At 42.5% G+C, this 19,172-nt stretch overlaps 1 protein-coding gene across 1 annotated transcript; it reads right to left on the reverse strand.

The window, feature by feature from the left end:
* Nucleotides 1–9,833: 9,833 nt before the first annotated feature.
* BTBD3 (BTB domain containing 3) lies at nt 9,834–18,905 on the reverse strand. The gene is made up of 3 exons (XM_084513530.1): nt 18,794–18,905; nt 18,196–18,314; nt 9,834–14,209 (listed from the first exon to the last, which is right to left on the reverse strand). The coding sequence occupies exons 1-3, from the start codon at nt 18,872–18,874 to the stop codon at nt 13,177–13,179; spliced, it is 1,233 nt and encodes a 410-aa protein (XP_084369656.1). The 5' UTR covers nt 18,875–18,905; the 3' UTR covers nt 9,834–13,176.
* Nucleotides 18,906–19,172: the final 267 nt, after the last annotated feature.

Raw genomic sequence — 19,172 nt, forward strand, 5'->3', positions numbered from 1 at the left:
CTCCTCTTGCAGCTCATTGCACTGAAAGCTGCTGCTACCAGAGAAGCCACACCACAGTCAGAGTTTAGAGCCAGGATCCTCTGCTACACCAGCTGCTTACATAAGCTTATAAAGCAAAGCAGACTTCAAGGGAAAAAAAAAAAAAAAAAAAAAAAGAAATCAGTAAAACATCTTTTTAACTCATTTCCTTCTGACTTGACTTAGAGGCTTCTCCAGCAAACATTATGAACATATAATCTGGGTTCTTTTCAACTACAGAAGCATGGAAATACAAATATTGTTACAGCAGCTTTTTTTTTTTTTTTTCCCTTACTACAAGTCTGTACTCAAATATCTCCAGTCATGCCATTAGCTCTTCAGTTGAGGAATCTTTTCAACGCAGCACATGCGACTACACCTCCTTGCTATAGAGTTGCCCTTTTGAGGGGTATCCCAGGGCTCCTGAGCTGATGGGGGGAGAGAGGGCAGGTGAGCCTGTGATTTTGGGAGAGGCAAATGAGTGCAGTCCTTGACTAGTCCTTTTGCAGCTACCTGTCTGCAAGGCAGCCCTTCCCGATGCGGTAAGCAGGCTTATTTACTCTTCTGTTCTCACATCCCATTCCTAATGCTTTCGGTGTATCCTAAGCACACAAGCAACCAGCCTCTGTCCTTGGATAGCAGCCCAGCTCTCCTTGACTTCAGCAGCATTTGCGTGGACTGTCTGAGGAAAGATCAGCTCAGGATGGTATTTACACTACACATGAGTCATTAAAACAGCCACTAGCCCCTGTTTCATGAGCAAAGATATAAATTCCAGGTCATTACATAAACTGACTTTACCATGCATTTGTTGAGGCCATTAACTCGGCTGCAGCCCTCAGCTCACCCTCCAGAGGAGGAACAGGGACAACAACATCTGAAACAGCAGCACCCAGCTCTCCTTTCCAGCCAAGGAGCTGCTGCAAAGCAGGAGCAGCTTTGCACATCTCATTGCTTGGTCCCCAGTGGGAACTTGACCTAAATTCTGCAGCATGTTGGGGAAACCAACCTGAGATCTTGCAGCTGATTCAGCTACCGTGAAAAGGAGAGGGCCTTCTTGTGACATAGCCTGTGCTACTGATCAGAGCAATTCCCAGGACTCTCTCAGATGTTGTGTCTCTTTTTTTCCATCTGCAAAAGAGGGATGATGCATCTCCCTCACACGCGGGTGATCATGAGATGAAAGATGCTCAGCGATTAAGTATAGCCCATAAAGAACATCACAAGTTTCATTTGGTATAACTGGGAGCAACTTTGAAATTTCAAAGACAATTCAGTTCACTGTTTTTAGTGCTGTTTTGAAATGTTAACATCTACTGCATTTCAGTTTGCAAATCCACAGCTGTTGAGCAGAAGTCATTAGGGGAGAGGAGTAGAAGCTGGAGTTTTTATGGGAAATGATCAGGAGTGAATTAATTCATGTTGGCTATGAATTTTGCATCAGTAGATTTCAGTGCAAATCCAAGTGCAGTAAACAGTTTATATTCCCCCTCTGGTTATTGTTTTGAGCTATCTTCAGATGCATGCTGACCTCCCTGGATTGCTTTACAGGCTACTCAAACTGCAGAGGTTTTCTTTGCAGCTGATGCCCCAAGGCTGGTGTCTCCGGGCTAAAAGCTGACACCATGCAGAGCTCGTGGAACCCAGCTCAGTGAAGCTGTGCTGATTGATAGCTGAGGGTCTGGTTTGTAACTAAATAGTGGAAAAATTGGCTTCAGAAGAACAGTTCTGGGATGAAGGCGGAGTCTGACATGAATCCCGTGGCAGTTTCAGACAACAGCTTTTAAAATTTTCTGTGCAGGGAAACAGCCTGCAAGAGGCACCTGCTTCCATCACCCGACTGGTCACAACTCATCGCCCACCCAGGTGTGCCAGCAAGCCCATCACGGGGCAGTCCTACACATGAAATCAGCAAAATATTCCAAGCTAAAAGTAAAAGAAAATAAATAAATAAACCAAGGTCATTTACCTAGTCTAGTTACAGCAAAGCTCCAGAAACACATTCATGAGCACAGTTAAAGGAGCAGTAAGTAGTGCCAGGGGAGATGGAGCAGGCAAATGTCCCCAAAACTCTGGAGACTGTCTCTGGAAAAAAAAAAAAAAAAAAAAAAAAAAAATTGTTAATAGCCTATATATATATATATATATAATTATTATTATTTTTATTTTCCCCCAGAAATTCTTTGTGCCATTTCCAGCCTTCTTAGTACTGCCAGTCGCTGGCTTGCCAAAGACTTCTTGCCAGTGCTTCCAACAATGCACAGACACACAAGTGGTTAACAACTCCAACTTGGATTTGACACTTTTCCTTAAGATTAAATGGGCTACTCGCAGAGACAGACAACTCGCTAACTTCAAAGCTTCCTGTCTTAGCTAAAAAGAAACAAATTGCTTCCCCAGTGAATCCTCTCAAGGGAGCAACTCAGGATAAACCTGTGATATTTGCATTAATTCATCTTTAAACATAAACCTGAATAGATTCTGTTTCTTTAATATATTTTCCCATTATTTAAATGGACTTGTTTTAAAAGACAGTAACGTGTTTGCTTAGGGGATATTTTGCATTTCTATTTACCTTTTGGCTGGCAGTTCATTGTCATGGGCAGAACTGCTGGAACTAAAGTAGTGGAGGCTTACAAAGATTTGAGGAAGGATTTATATCCGAGGCCACTCTCATGCTGATTTTCAGCAGTGCTGCTCCTTTCGGTCTGGGGACAGTAAGGGGATCTTTTGGTGACAAAGCCTGCCTGCGGGCTGGGCTGCCTGAGGAGAGTGGGGCTTTGGGGCAATTGTCCTGATACCTGCTGCCAAAACCAAGCAGTTTTGATCAGCAGATATAAAGGCGCTTTGCAGAGGCACTCAGTTTTGTCCTCCAGTTTCTGCAGTGGGGGAAACACATGGAGGAATCAAGGAAAACAGCAACATTTGATGGCCAGCGGAAAATGGACTGATTTTTCTAGTTTGCTCAAAACAAATGCTATAGATTGCAAGGTGCTCACTCACTCTGTCCTCTCCATTAGTGCTGAAGCCTTTTAAGACCTTTATTAAGGGTATTCCTGGATAACCCACTCTTGTTTTAGGATTTCCAGTTGTCTATCCCTCCCTCTGCCGCTGGCAGACCTCTGCATCAGAGCAGGGATAGATGGGCTCAGCAGGGCTCTCCATGCCCAGTCTGCTTTTAGTTTAATCTGGCAATGAATGTGGCCTTCAGAAAAACACCGTCAGTGGCAGGGCAACTCAATCCTGGGTGCAAGACTGTATGTATGTGCAAATCTCCGAGATTGTGTGAGCTCAGAAACCCATTAAAAAAAAAAAAAAAAAAAAAAAAAAGCCAAAACCAAACAGAAATAACCCCACAGCCTTTCTGAGCTTTGTCTGGTAGCATCTCTTGAGGCCTAAGAGCTTCCTGGCTCCAGGCACCCTCTCATGGGATGGCTGTCCTGAGAAAACAGGGCCGTTTTCATCGCTGACCTAGCCCACAGCAGCAGTACTCAGAGGCACGCAGTGTCAGCGATGACACCTCATTGCCTGAACAGCTGCAACGCTCCTAGCCTTTTTTTTTTTTTTTTTTTTCCTTCCAATTAGCTGCAAGAAATTAGCTATCTCACAGAAATCCCCCTCACATTGCACTGTTTGGGAGCAGTATTTGTGCAAAGGAGTCTCTTAAGGCAGATGTGAGGCTCTGTATTTCCGAACGAAGTTCACAAGTGAATGTTGTGAAGTGCTCTGGGGGGGGGAATCAGCACCTTGATCAGTAAGGAAATGCTTTTGAGCTCTTGACTGGCTTTCGTGTTTAGCCACTCCAATTTCTATCATGTGTGACTGTTTCCTATATTAACGGGAGAAGAGTGATTTGTGGGCAGTGAATGTGAAACAGGACATCAATTTAACAGGGCCGTTGGAGGTTAGCACAAAATGACAGAACAGCGGGAAGCAGTTGAAAGCTTCCCCCTCAGCAATCAAAGCCCTGCAATTTTGAGTCTTTTCCTCCAATCAAGTAGTGTATTGATGAGAAACCAGTTCTGATAATGACCTTTGAAAGACCTCATTCTGGCCTTCTGGGGCAATTCATTTCTCTAACTACGGTGTCCTAACAGGAGCTCAGCAAAAGTGCATCATCTACACAATCACTCGAGCAGCATGACAAATGGCAGAAACCAAGGGTACAAGATTTCTTTTCCCTTAACTTGACTGACTTTTTTTTTCCCCTTTGAAGTCCCTGGATCTTGGCCTATGTGAATAGTGAATAGTGCTTTTTCTGTGCACATCTTCCTGTCTCCTACCTGTCTGTCCCAACTCACTGAAATTATGGATAGGGTATCCTTACTAATTCATCACTCCGACTGTAACCTAATGTGCTAGTTCCTTCCTGTGTTGCATAGCTCCAAATTTCATCTGTGAGGCTGCTCCTAGATTGTCACACTCACCATAGCTCAATTAACTTCACTTTTTTTGTGGTTCTGATGAAAAACTCTCTTATTTTCTTGCAAAGGCAGACACAGAGTGCTGAATGCCAGCTTCCCTAGGTGGGAAACAGTCGCTGTTTGCTCTCAGCGCTGCTGGTGCTGGGCATTTTATTTTATTACGTGAAAATCCACCTCCAGCCACTGACCACAAGCTGCATTATTGAAAATTGTTAGGCAGGAATCAGAACCATGCAATCTTTTCAGCTGATTTTACTTACCATGGCCCTCCTCTACAGCTCTGGTATTCAGTTTTAAGCCTCTGCCACTTCGGAGTGCCCCTGAGCTGGTGGTACCTGTGATCACCATCACCACCAGGGGAAATGCAGCAAATGAGAGGTGGGGTTGGCATTTCTCTGGGCAGTCAGCTCTGATCCTGGCCACAAGGCTTGGGTGCTCTAGTGCATATCATAAATGTTAGTGCTACCTCCCCACATCTGCAAATGAGCACGTTCTAGCTCTTGGACAAATGGCTGGGACAGCTGGAGCAACGTTTGGGCTTTGCGTCTGGCTCTGTTGGAGCTGGGAGGAACCCCCACTTTTAGGTATCTCATGCTGCACTACAATGATTTTTAAAGCTCCTAACACTAGCTCAGAAATGCCATGAAACACTGACCCAGTATGAACTCACTCTAGCTCATCTTTGCTCACAACAGCAGCAGGTTTTTTGCTGGTTCTGTGCTCATCCAGCCCCCCCGCAGCTGGCAGCAAGGTGACACAGAGAGCCCAGAGCTCACAACAGTCGTCCCACGTCCCAGCTAACCTGACAGAAAGGCACATTGAGAGCATGCCTGGTTCACATGAAACTGGTGTGAGTGTCTGGTAAGAGCACAGCACCCTGTTACTGCCATTCTTGGGTGCACAGTGCGGGTGCAGGGAAAGCTCCCTCTCCCAAATGTGTCTGGGGCCTCCTACTCTCTGTCAGCTCTCTGCCATCTGATTACAAGCCAACAGCCTCTGTGTGCAGAGGGGTGAAGGAGCATGTTTGATACACCAGTTACAGCTTATATTTGAGAATTATTTGCCTGGCAAGGTCAGCCAGCCTGCTTGTACCCTGGCACTGAGGAAAAATAGCTTCTGTAGCATACATTGTAAGGATATGGTTTAGTGGAGGGCTGTTAGCGTTAGGTTGGAGGTTGGACTCGATGACCTTGAGGTCTCTTCCAACCTAGAAAATTCTGTGATTCTGTGATTCTGTGAAACTACTATATGAAGCATGGAGGAAAAAGGGAAAAATATGTATGGTCTTTTTTCTAAGGCAGCAAAACAATTTCTTCCTTTGTAGTGTCTAGGGAGGTCTCAAGCATAAGCAGCTTTTGGGAATGATTTAAGTAGTTGACGTGACTGTATTCCTACCTGATGGCTGTTGATTTGGCTCCTGTGATGCCTGAACAGTTCTCCCGAAGCCCGTTTATCCTCTATTGTCTGTGCCTGATGAGGGCTTTTATTTCTGATTAGATACATTTCCTCCTTATTCCAGATCTTTGAGCTTCATTTCTCTCCCTCTGCATCCCTCCTCCCTAAGTGCTGATGGTGCTGATGTGGGTACCACTACCGGCATGCCCTGCTGGGTAGGAAGAGAAGCAGGAACATGTCACACCTCAGCTCAACAACACAAGCAGAGGGCAATAGCCTTACACCTGCAAGTGCTTTAATATTGTGCTGTCCCCATGCTCTTGCAGTTCTGCAGTTTAGTATCTCTAAGCTAAATGCTAAATACTTGGTTCCTTTATTCACAAAAATAAACAAATAAATAAATAAATAAAATCGTGCTACAGAAACAAGCCAAACATGTCAGGTCCCAGCTCTGTAAGAGTTTATTTTACTGCGTGACATCTTCATAAGAACAAGGCATTAGAGAAGAAAGGAGATGTTTCCATGCTCGCTTTTAAGGTAGATATGAGTCCTGTCTCCCAGCCCCCCGAGCCCACTGGGGCTGTTGACTTTGTAAAGACTGAAGCATACATTCGCTGTGTCAGAATCGTAATCCTCATGGCTTACCAAAATAAATAAATAAATAAATAAATAAATAAATAAATAAATAAATGGTGAATTTATGTACCTTTTCCCTTTTAAGAACCAACAACTGGCTGGAGAAAGAGAGGCTGGCAAACACTGCAATACGCGTATTTACATTTACACAGGGAAATGTAAAATGCCTTGCCCTCTCCTGCCACCCCGGGTCAGCGTTCAGCACACCCAGGGGGTCACGCAGGCAGCCCACGGGGCACTGGGCTGTCCCAGCTTCTCGGCCGGCCCTTTCCAAAAGGTGCTCCCAGACCTCTCCGTCTCAGCACACGAGCACTGTGTGGGCTTGGTGCATGCAGGAATGTGTGACACAGAGCAGAGGAGAGGTGGAGACCCCCTTGGAATAACAATAAAATGCAATGTGGGAGTCGCAGTAGTGAAAAGTCACAGTCACGCACCGTTCTGCAGCTGAGCTGGAACACTCCGTCACTGGGGACATTAAGATATGGGATCTTTCTTCATTTGGGATCAGCAGCTCATTAGGTAAACTCACCTGAAAGAACCTTGCAAGTGGGAGTTCCTTCTGGTGCCTTTGTGCAGTGGTGTCCCATTGCATTTCATGCCTACCTGGCTGCTGAATTGTTGGATGTGATGCTCAGCAGGTGGTGGCCATCAACATGAGGCAAAACCAGGTGTCTCTTTCCTTCAGGAAAATGGAAACTCTTCCTCCCAACTCATCTGCAGCATCATCTCTGAAGAAATCCCCCTATGCACATCCTTTTTCACTGTTGGACTGAAAACAGCCAGGGCTGGTCTCAAAGCACTGCTGCTCCACAAGCAGCACTTAAAGTGGCTGTGAGGCTTTAAAAGGAGATCTAGAAAATTGCATTTGCCAATGTATGTTCAAACATAAGCCCAATTGGACAGGGACAGAGGATTCCCAAAGGAAAACTACGTTATCTTTGTCTATAGAAAACAATTAGAAATTTAATTATAAAATGCTACAATTAGGGGCTTAATATAAATGCATTTCTGATGCTATCCACAAGCCCAGCAGACCTCAGGAATCTCTTTCAAAGTAAGTGCCTACAACCAAAACATGTTTTTGTTATTCCTTCATTCCAAAGAGACTGTGGGCAATTTACACACCTTCTTATCTTAAAATACTTTAGCCATCTAGGTATCTTATGTGCTATGAATTCCACACGCAGATTGCAAAAATCTACATCAAACCTCAAAACAGGTTTACTGTTCTGCCTATAGACTCATGACTGAAGATAAAGCATTTCATATTAGTATGAAGGCTTTGGCAGGGGCAGAGAAAATCTCCTGATGAGCAGGACTTTTGATAGGATTTGATAGAAATGTTTCTACCTATATTTTAGGTAATCAGATTACAGTGTGATTTCAAAATTAATTTCCCTTTCTTGTGTAGTTCTTTGGGAATAATCACACAAATTGAGCACTGCAAATGAAAATCCTGGGTTCATTGAGGTCTCTAAGGCAATGCCTACTGATCTCAGGGTCCCACTTTGTGGGCAAGTCTTAGGGAGAAAAAACAAAAACAAAAACAGACTTCTGGAAATGGAGCAGCAAGCCAAAAAGCCTTTTTTGTAATTTTATTTTGAACACAGTTACACTGCCATGTTTGAGAAAACAGCTCTTTTCATTGCCTTCAGGAAATCAGCAGGTATTTGTGCTCCCACTGATTGCTTGAAGGCACGGTAGAACAGGCTGGCTTAAAAGCTGCTGCTTTTCAGGGGCCAGCTACTGCTGAGACGGGCTGAAGTCCCTATCCCACTCTTGTGCCAGGAGCTGGCTCCGTGGCCTTGGCTTCCACTGAGTGCTGCGCCAGGGAGGTCCAACAAGACCCTCCTGCTTACAGCAGGACCAACTGGCTGTCCTGAGGAGGTACGGGCTCGCTGTGGGCCACTGACAAGGTGTCTTGACTCTCAGAGGCCAAGAAATCCTGGGATCCTGTACCTGAGAGCTGAGCACTCACATGCAGCCTGGTGCAGGTGGGGCCTTGTCTTCCTGAGAGGTGGCGGCTGTCAGCTCCTCAGGAATTTCCAACTAAAAGGGAATAGAGCCCCACTTAGACAGATTTTATCTGTGACAAAGCTTGAATCCAGCTTTTGCAGTCGTCTTCCTCCCAAATCCTGAAACGCTCCATTTTTCTCCTTGTCACTTCAAACTCCGTTCCTTCTGCTGTGATTGCACGCTCGCTTCCTTGCATCAGTGAACACAGAGCAAGAGGCTGCCACGTTAGCAGCAATTTCCAAAGCAAGTGTCCTAGCGCTTCTTCTCTTAGGTTTCAGCCAGAAATGGAGAATGTTCCTTTGGATAAGATAGGTACTGCTTGCAGCCTCAGTTTCTCTGATAAATGAAGTGGACAAGCTGAATAAAGAATGACCTGTCTCCTGTAACGTAACTAGCTGGACTGCTGCAGATGTGGCCCTGCACCAAACCACAATGCTACCTACCACACATTTAAGAGCTTGTATTATTAGTACAGAACTACACGAACAGTTCCTTTTTGAAGCCTTTTCCAAATCAATGAGAAGCACTGGACACGAGGGAATTTAGATCACGTATACAGCAGTGTAGTATTAAGTACAGCAGCAAGAACTTTAGGAAATCTTACCAAAAGAGGCAAGCTTGATGCCTGTAAACATACTTTAATCAGAATTTTAGATGAAGCCTGAAGTTACTGTTTTTATTTGGGAAGACTAACTTAAGACTCAAATTGCCATGTCTCCATATAGCGCTGTGGAGTATTTTTTGTAACTAGCTGATAATACTTGAGAGGTTCTGGACATGGACATCGAGGAAGTGGGGCTTCAGCTTCACTGGTAATAAAAGTTCAAATGAAGACTCAAATCTGCTGGATGAAAATTGTTAAGAAAACAATCTGAATTCTGACTAACGTGACATAATTAACTTCTCAGCAGAGAACAGCCCCTTTGCAGGAGCCATGTCCTTTATTCTTACAGATCAGAGACTGAAAACCACGGCCTTTCCTGTGCCAACTGTCTTTTAGAACAAACTCCAGACCCTCCCCCTTCATCTCCACATACTTAATAATATTAATAGAGCATTAAAATATTAATGCCAGCAGACAAGGTCTTTCATAAAGCACATAAATGAATTCATTCACTCTAGCTCATTAGCTTAATCGTCAACCTTTTTACAATGTAACTGATTAACATTTTCATTGTTCTTCCTTGTTTTTCCTTAGACTTTTACTTCTTTGGGGATCAAAAGATCTCTGAATACATAAGCTCAACAAATATCTGTGCCCAACTGTACAATAGAAATCGCTAAAAGATAGCTAAGTAAAGGCTTTCACAGCTTGTACTTCAAAGGTACTGCAGGAAGCAACCATTTAAGAACCATTTTTATTTGTATGTTTAACGCGATTATACACATTCATGAGTCCAACAAGATCTGCACTGTGACATTAAAGATACAGTACAATAACATTCAACATGAGGTACTTCATATTTATATATCTGTCCTTTATAAATAATGCTGTAAGCCTGCTAAGGTCAAACACTGCTCCAGCACAAATGAGTGCTGTGATCTGAAGTTAGCTGTATTTAATTACCAAACAAAACCAAAAACTAAACAGTTCAGTGCAATATGTATGTAGAAATTAAAATGCTTACTTAAATACTATTTTAGATATGCAGAAAGTATATTACATTATACTCTCTATCACAGATTCCCATCACCAGGAAAATCAAACATACAATTAGCAGAGGTGGCCAGGTACAGCTCAAGAGAACCTAGAAAATTCTCTGTATTGACATTATGCTTACATGCCAGGTTGATGTTCTGCAAGCATCAGCCGTATTGATGTGTTCAAGCTTGGATACTACTGCTAAACTGACCAAATTCACACCTGGACACCTATTTAAGTGCCTTGATGTCTAAGGTGACTGGAAGTAGTCACCTTCTCGTACAGCAGTACCTGTTAGCATCAAGCAGGGCTCAGAATCAAGCTGTGCTGTAGGCGTCAAAAAGTGTTCTGTGGTCCGTTATTTATTCAACCACATTAAACAAAAAAATAAAAAATTACATGCAGCAGCTCCTAAAGCCTGGAAAGGACTCAGAGGAATTAAGCTATAGGTAGCTTTGATCCTGCTTTGTCAAAAATATTTAACAAAACCAGCAAATAAAAATAATTAAATAATAGCTCATTTTCTACATCTTACAGCTATACAGTATTCTGATCTCCTAACTATCTCTTCCAGCCACTGTAGCAGATAGCTTACATTTATTTGCAGATAAACAAAAAAAAAAAAAAAAAAAAAAAAGAGAACCAGAGTTTAGCTCTACCAGTGCAGCACTGATTTGTCCCACCAGCTGAGGCACCTCCTTCTTCCCCCCGAACAACTCAGAATGCAGCTTGCTTCTGCAAGCAACTTGTCAGTCTGATAATCACTCGGAATGATTACATCTATGTCAACCTCTTGCTGTAAGAAAACTTAATCAGCTGATTAGTGTCTTGCTCTGCTTCCAAATGTATTGAAGTAAATGGAACTGCTGCTCAAAACGTCGTCTACAAGTAGATGACTGATACTTCTCAACAATCTTTGATTCTTTTCTGCAGTCTCTTCAACTCTTCCTCCAGTCCATACAACTGTATTCTTGTTTAATTTAGGCTGCGCATCTAAATATAATTAACTGGGGATTGTTTTTAAATCCCTCTGGGAGTTTTCCATGGAGCATTCTGTTTAGATTTCACTAACAGTCTGGATTACATACATCTGTTGCAAAAAGGAAAAAAAAAAAAAAGCCAAAACACTTTCTATGTATTTTGAGGGTATTTACATTTCAGAGAGAATGCTGCTTACACATACACACACACATATATGTATGTATGTATATAAAACATTAAACACTAAGATGGGTGAAAAGCATAGAACTTGTAGGCAGCTCTTCATCTGGCTCTCCTTTACTACCTAGAGGGAAGAGCTGAACTTTGGCCATAATGTATTTGATGTCTATACTCCTGTTTTCCTTACCTTGGATGGTGTTTTGGACACTGCAAAGATGTATTGGCACTTTATGATGGCCAAAGGCCAGGGTTTCAACTGTCAGGAAACACTTAAAAGTAATAGTATCGAACTGGTAAGAGATCATATGGGAAAACATTTTTATTATAAAACTGACAAGTGAATATAGGGTTATGCTACATTAATGTGTTGATATAACATTAACCTTGAGACTGTCTAGAGAATCATTTGGTCCTCTCATTTTCTTAAAACATATACAACAAAAAGAACCCACTTCAGAGATGAAATAAGAATGAGATACATTACAGTAGGTAGTGTCCCTTCGAGATGCAACTGTCACAATGCAAGGCTGAAAGATTTTCTCATGTTTAAATAGTACCTGTACCTCTCATTTACACTGATTTCCTTCCCTGATAGAGTTGTGATCCCTAATACTTTTCCAGAAACGATGCAGACATATGACAGGAAGCTTGAGAAAGAATTCAGATAAGGGAAAGGTTCCACACTGCATAATCCCCTGATTGATGTTTGAATACAGGCAGTTGCAAGAGATCCACCATTAGCACATTAGAGAAGACTTTCTCCTCCTTACTTTTATCTGATGATATAGGCTAACTGTTGGGAATCTTCTTGTCTTTGTCTAAATTCCACTGATAATGTATGGTTATAAAAAGAAAAAAGCTCGTATTACAGGAAAAAAAGTCCAAGTCAGGATTGGTACATTCTTTTGTTCCTCTACAATCTGTCTGTGTAACATTTAGGAGGAAGAAATAAGAACAAAACCAAAATCAAACAGAACTGTCCTGTATTGAATTCTAGATATTAACCCCCCATTTATTCTGTGTGGGTTCAAAGAAAATCTATTTAAATAGGAAATCAACTTCAACGTAGCAAAATTAGGTCATGGGAGTAGAGGCTTAAACCTGCATGTACAATTTGAACATGTTCAAGTACTTCCTTGCCTTGTAGGTGGGTTTCCTAGATGAACTCTGAGGGTAAACTGCCAAGCCCAGATCCCTCCTCACTGTAAACATGTCCATGCACTGTGGTCAGCATGCTGCGTGGCTTCCTGAAAACTGCTCACTGTCTCCTCTTCCCCTGCAACCATCCCAACAGCTGGCCACAGAAGAATCTCACAGGATGAAGTTATAAACCTATATTTTTTTCGGTTTACAACTGAAGCACTTCTTTCAGCTCCCACGATTAAAAGCAGCTCAGCGTATTGGAATCTCTCAAGTTTGAAGAGCAGACAGAAGAGAACTATAAAACACGGCTTTTCATTTTCTACCCCTGTCTCCCCTAATAATTACAAGCAGAGAGGAGGAAACAGAGAAAGAAAACTGATCAATAGAGACAGTGTTTAGTGGAAGGAGTCCTAGAATCCATGAGATACAAGAGGGGGGCATCCTCTGGTGATTCACAGATGCATCAAAGCAAGGATCAGCATCACCGGCAAACAGGCACCTCTCTTACAAAGCCTTTAACATTTATGTGTTCCCAAAGAGCTTCCAGTTTGAAGTTGAATATTACATTTAAACTTTATCACCAACAATGCTACAAGTATGGCAAGCCAGTAACTTGCCCACAGCGTTTGTGACATATTACCTGTACTGGTCATGTATCTGCAGACAGAAAGCTAAGCATCGGTAGGTCTGAACCAGGCAGGTTCTTCCTAGGAAAATGCTTTTGTCTCCACACACTTCCATTCAAGCATAAAATATCAGTTCGGGAATCTGCCCCCCCTGTACCCCAGTGCCATTTGTACTGTCCGAAGAGCATTGAAACTGCACAGTCACTTTCCCACACTGAACTTCTGTCATTCCTTCCTGTCCAAAGTAGCTGAGTTCATTACCATCCAGAATCACACTAGCTGTGTAGAAGGTGTCAGGCTCAATCTGCACTGGATATTCAAACCACACGGGAAAAGTGTTACTAGAACCATCTGAGAAATATTTACTCAAGTTCTGGCCTAGGATAACTCCTTGCCGTTTGAGTTCAATCTTGGCGCTGTACTCTGCTGATCCGCAGCTGGAGCCGTACAGCCCGAAGCCAGCGATAAACACTCTTTTATCAACAGCAAACTGGATGCTGTCACACCGGCCCCTGTAGCGCCACTGGTTGCTGCGGTAAGCACAGGACTGGAAGCGGTGGCACCGCTGAGGAACGAGCCCTTTCCGGGGCTTGCTGACAAACTGCAACTCTGGCTTTTTGGCAGCCGTGTACCAAAGGAAGATATCATTGGTCTCGTTGAGGGTCAGAATCCCAGACTGAGCAGCGCCATTCGCAAAGTCATCGAGTGCCATGGTGGGGATGCGAATCAAGTACAGAGCCTTGCCCAGGACTTTGCGCTTGTTCTCTATGGTAGCCGTCAGCTCCTGTCGCTGACACTCCACTTCGGCCCAGTTCAGAGCCGCTTCGAAAACCACAATTTCTTTGGCATTCAGAGTCTCCCTTCGGAGAATGCTTTCAAGCGTCTGAAAATCAATGTCACAGAAGCCCTCAGACTTCAAAGCTAGCTCGGCTTGGGCATCAATCACTTCCCAACAGCGCTGGGTCAGGTCAGGTTCCTCAAACAGGCAGCTCTGGGACAGCAGCACGCAGGCGTTCTTTGCGCTTAGACTTGTTTCTAGAAAGTTAACGCAGGCACGGGCAAGATGAGGGACGATGTACTTCTTGGCAGCATAGAGAGTGGCCAGTACGGTGTCTGCAGCCAAATCAATTTCGTCACAATAGATGTATCTGAAAGGAAACACAAGCATGTAATGCTGCTGCTGAATGCACAAGGATCATTTGTCAGCAACATCTGAAAGTTACAAACAAGGAATATTCAAACAGCTCCACATGAAAACTAACCACTGCTTTTGGGGAACGTTGATTAAATTCATAAGGAAAACACAAGCTAAATTCACCACTCATGTAAGACCACGGGAGAGAACATGGTTAAATCTAAGGTGAATAAAATTTCACATTTGGGGCACATGCTATAAGACAACGTAGCATCTCCAAAGCTTGGCCCCCTCCATCTCTGTTTTCCTCCCATAGGTGCTTTGGCTAATGACAGACTATCCTCCTCAAGAGGTAGCTCCTCAAGCACTGCCTTACTTGGCTAAGGCAATAGTCTGGAACAGGTGCTACAAATAGTACTCGGACTGGATGTCCCAAGATGGTGAATTCATGATGATTCATTGAGGTATATATAAATACAAGAGCGAGAACAAGTTTATTGGTAATAACCAGCATTTCTCTTCTGAGAGACTAGCTATCAAAGCATATCAGGTGCTACCCATCTTCGTAATTACTAGCATTTTAACAAGGCAATGAAACAGAGGAAAAGCAAAAGGCACAGAAAACTAATTTTCAGGTTTATTAATGCTTACAACATCCTAGCTCCACTAACACAGCATTTTGTTTCAGTCTCGGTGCATAAGGAGAAAGAAAAAAAAGCTTTTTACTGCCATGCTAGCGTCATGAAAGAGATGAAGGTGAAATTCTATTTATGTGACTAAACTGCTGGGATTCATTGCTTGGAGAAATGAAGCATTGTACAGTTTGTTCTTTTTAATATCTCATGCTTCAGGGACCCATTTGCAGCTAGTGAATGCAATGTGTTAAAACCATGTCAAATGCAATTTTACTCTTCACAGGGATAAGCAATTCTTGATGCTTATGGTTGATAAAAACATTTTCCTCCAGCGAAGTTGGAGTTGTATGCAACCCTGTACTAATTAATGTGTTTTAGCTAGCAGGTTTCCCAACACAATGCGTTTTTGGCACTAGAGAACGTGCTTATCAAGGGGAACTAGTACCTACCTAGTAGGTTGTTTGTTGTTGCAGATAGCTTTACTTGGATGTTTTGCAGGTTTAGGGTGCTATCTTCCAAGCCACACCAAGACAATGTGCTCAGAGCAGCAGACTGACCAAGCAATATACTAAAATGTGAGACTACAGAGAACAGAATACTCATAGACCCCTCCCTCCCCCACTTTTTTTTTAAACACATCTTCATTACTTGGTTTCAACTGGGCTATTTGCAACAACAAAGGCTTAGGCCTTACGTCCTTTACTGTCCCAAAAAGCTTTCAGTTTGTTGGGTTTCATCATTCTCCTCTTTGCTCTCCAACTCTGTTCTCCCTTCTATTACTTCTCTTTGCCTGCTAGTACAGCAGAGAATGATGACATCTGTTTTAAATTGAAATAGTACAGAAGTTGCTAGTTTAATATTCATGAAAGCGAGGAACTAATATCACTGATTTACAACAGACAGCGCAGATCAGCTGTCAGCAATATTCCACACTTTGCATTCTGCCAATGCACTTCGATTCTGGTTGACATTTACTGATATTCCAGTCTCACCCTACTCTTAAACAGAGGATTCTGCTAGACCATAGGTTGTTGGTTTAGTAACACATTCATCCAAGGTTAAAGTGAGACCACAGTTCTAACTTCAGTGGTCAATATTAAGGTAAGACATAATGCATTAAAGACACCAACTCGGTGTGTCAGCAGGATCATGAATTTTAACAACCTCTTAACCCTATTTTTAAAACAATAGAGAACAGCAAAATCAATTTTACTAGGAGAGCAATTACTATCTACCAGTCAATCTTTCCTGTGTTACATCTTGCAATACCTTGTCCGATGTTCACTGTAAGTACACACACTATATAGTAAAACACAAAAAAATATTTAACAATTCACTGTCTAAGAAAAAAATAATATATTTTCTTACAAAGATTATAATGAGTCCCTTCCTGACTATGGTAAGGAGCATATGAAGGAGAAGACTGCTTTGGGATGGACAAAAAGTCTTTTATTTCTTTAGCATCAGTATCGGGACCTTTATACCATCCACTGCTCACAAAAATTGCAGGTGACACTCGTGGGAAGGATTTCCTGGGGGCGAGGAGTGAAGGGGACCAAGGCTCCCCCCATGCTCCACCCAGTGCAGCACATGCTTGGGATCGTGCAAGGAGGGGAATGCTGCAACATCCCTTCCCCATCCCTGCACCATCACGGCTGCAGGCAGCCCTGGCGTTCGCAGACACTGGAGCACTTTGCAGGCTCAGACACACTGCATCAGTTAGCACTGGGAAGGTTAGCTCAACATCCACAAAGACCACACAAAGTTTGTGTGGTCTTCTGCTTTTTTAAGCAAAAGCTTATAGGGTGATGAATTTCGTGGTTCTGGCCATGCTCTCCAAGAGATTTTCTCACATTGCCATGGGCTAAATAATTTGCCAAGACTAGGTTATCAGTATTGATATTCTCTTTTCTAGGTTTGCTCCCTGAACATATATTTTCATGACAATGATAAATTAAAAAAGCATTCAGTTTTTAGATGGCCATTCACATTTAGTCACAGTGATACAGAATTGCTGTTCAAAAAGAAAGTAGAACAGGACTCTGAGTATCTTGCATTTGTGCCTTGTAAAATTCTGCACAAAAGTAAAGCCCAAAACTGAGCTCTGCAGAAAACATCTGCGAAAACAGAAAGGCCCAAAGCAGGGATCTGCAACGCACCTACCGACATAATGCCCTAACTTTGTGCTATGTTCCAGGTCTATGCAAAATCTATGTGACTTCAGCGTCTCCTTGCAGTTATCGTGATTTGCACAGCACATTTCTGGCATTCAGAATAACCTATAAAAACCGGTACGGAACAAACTCTGTGTGTAACTTTGACTGCTCCTCTGCAGTGCCACGGAAACACAGAAGAAAAAAAAAAAGAAATCGTTTTGTAATCACATGCTAGCAAAACAATCTATGGAATATAATAAATGGTTCGCTAGTGATTATACCATTACATGCAATAAACCCCACAGCACGTTAAAAGGATTACCATCGGATACTAACGTATACTCTAAAGCTGTTACTAAAGCTGAAGGGAAAAATCCCTCAGAGGCATAGCAGCTCTGCAATTGGGAATTTCTCTTTAAAAATCAGAGTTTATAGATACATTCGAGGACAGCTCAGCAGGGAAACTGCTTCATTGTGTTCACTTGGAAACGATAGCATTTCTTATGCAGTTTGCAAGAATAAATCAAAGACCTAGATAAATGATGATCATGTAAACTGACTTCTCACCCCCCCACACACACAGTTGGAGTAAAACCCACCCTGTTCTTGTAAACAGCCTTTTTAGCACTTTCCAGATGCATCAAAATAACAGATGAGGGGAAATTTAATTTTCAGTGCAATTTCATTTTCAGTAATTTATGGTCATTTTTCTAAGACAAGACAGACGTAGCATGTTTAAAAAGAGCTGGAACTACGTCGATTTACAAACATAGAAATTCTGATTTTTGTTTTTCTTTTTAACTTTTCACTGTGCTTGCAAAATATAACAGTGCTGTTGTGTTCTGTTGTTTTTTTTGTTTTGTTTTTTTTTCTACAGCTGACAATTCTTTTTAGTAACTCCATTCCTTTGTGTAATGTGTGGTGACAAATCAAATCAATAGGCATTACAGTATACAATGTGCCCAAAGATCCCCTGTCAAAGTCATTATTTATAACTGCCTACATTAGCCTAATATATGCGTGCCTGGAAGTAGAGGGGGAGACCAACACGAGGTAAAAGTTTGAAATACTTGAAACACAAAAAGAGGAATATTTTAAGCAATTGCTTTCGTTCTGTTTACACGCAAGCCTAATACACTGGTAATGTCACAGTTAAAGCATGTGTACATCATAAACAAAAATATACCCAGCAGATGAACGATGCTTACTTCAGCATTGCGAGAAAAGCAGCAGGCTCAACATCTGGTATACGGATTTCATCTTTGTCCTCTGCAAGCTCTCCGTAAAACATCGCGTGGAATACCGAGCTCCCAACAGCCAGGACATACTGTTGAGAAAGGGAAATCTTATTTCATGCTTTAAGCTGAAAGCACTGCCAACAAAAACAATGTGGGAGAGCCACTCTGAACATACCAGGCTTCACTGACAGGCAATAGACACACTTCAGTAAGAAATGGAGTCGAAGTTAAAAACAGAATTACACATTTTCCCCTTCATTTTACTCTCACGGGCATATATGCATTAGCTACTGGAAAAAACTCATATCCACTACAGAAGTTAACTATTTCTAGACAGTGTCAAGAGTAATATTAATCATCAGCACGAGCAGTACTCCTAACTTTACAATGACTGCCTCAGATACCACACAGAAAAACAAGGGACAGCATTCCACTGCACGAAGCCACAGAAAACACAGAACTATGCCCGCGTCAGAAGAGCCGAGTCTCCCTTGCTACGTCCTGGCATAACCGTGGGAGCTCTCCTGCTATCCCCCGCACACAAACTGATAACGCAGCTGTTGCTTACTTTGTGTCCTGGCAGCCGCTGGGTCCCACCTGGTGGCCCGACCACAAAATGAACATCTGCCATCAAGTCGTTGTTGAACATCACTGCATTTCTACGAACAGAGGCAGTGTGTTAATGTATGGTGCCTCGTAACTCCGCGCTTGCCCCGGACTAAAGAAATCAAATTTCTGAACATGTTAAAGTGATATGATAATAGAATGAGAAACAGGACAAACAGTTTGAAGCTACTTTACACATCAGTGCACATGTGTACTGGGAAAAAGCAAAGCTGGGGAGGGGGAAGCAATAAAAAAAAAACACAAACTTACAAAAACTTTTCAAAAGGTAGCAATCAGTCAAGAGCATGTATCACTGAAAACTCCCCCTAAGGTCTATAAGC

The sequence above is a fragment of the Aythya ferina genome, assembly GCF_964211825.1.
Source record: "Aythya ferina genome assembly, chromosome: 3".
In the NCBI taxonomy this organism is placed as follows: domain Eukaryota; kingdom Metazoa; phylum Chordata; class Aves; order Anseriformes; family Anatidae; genus Aythya; species Aythya ferina.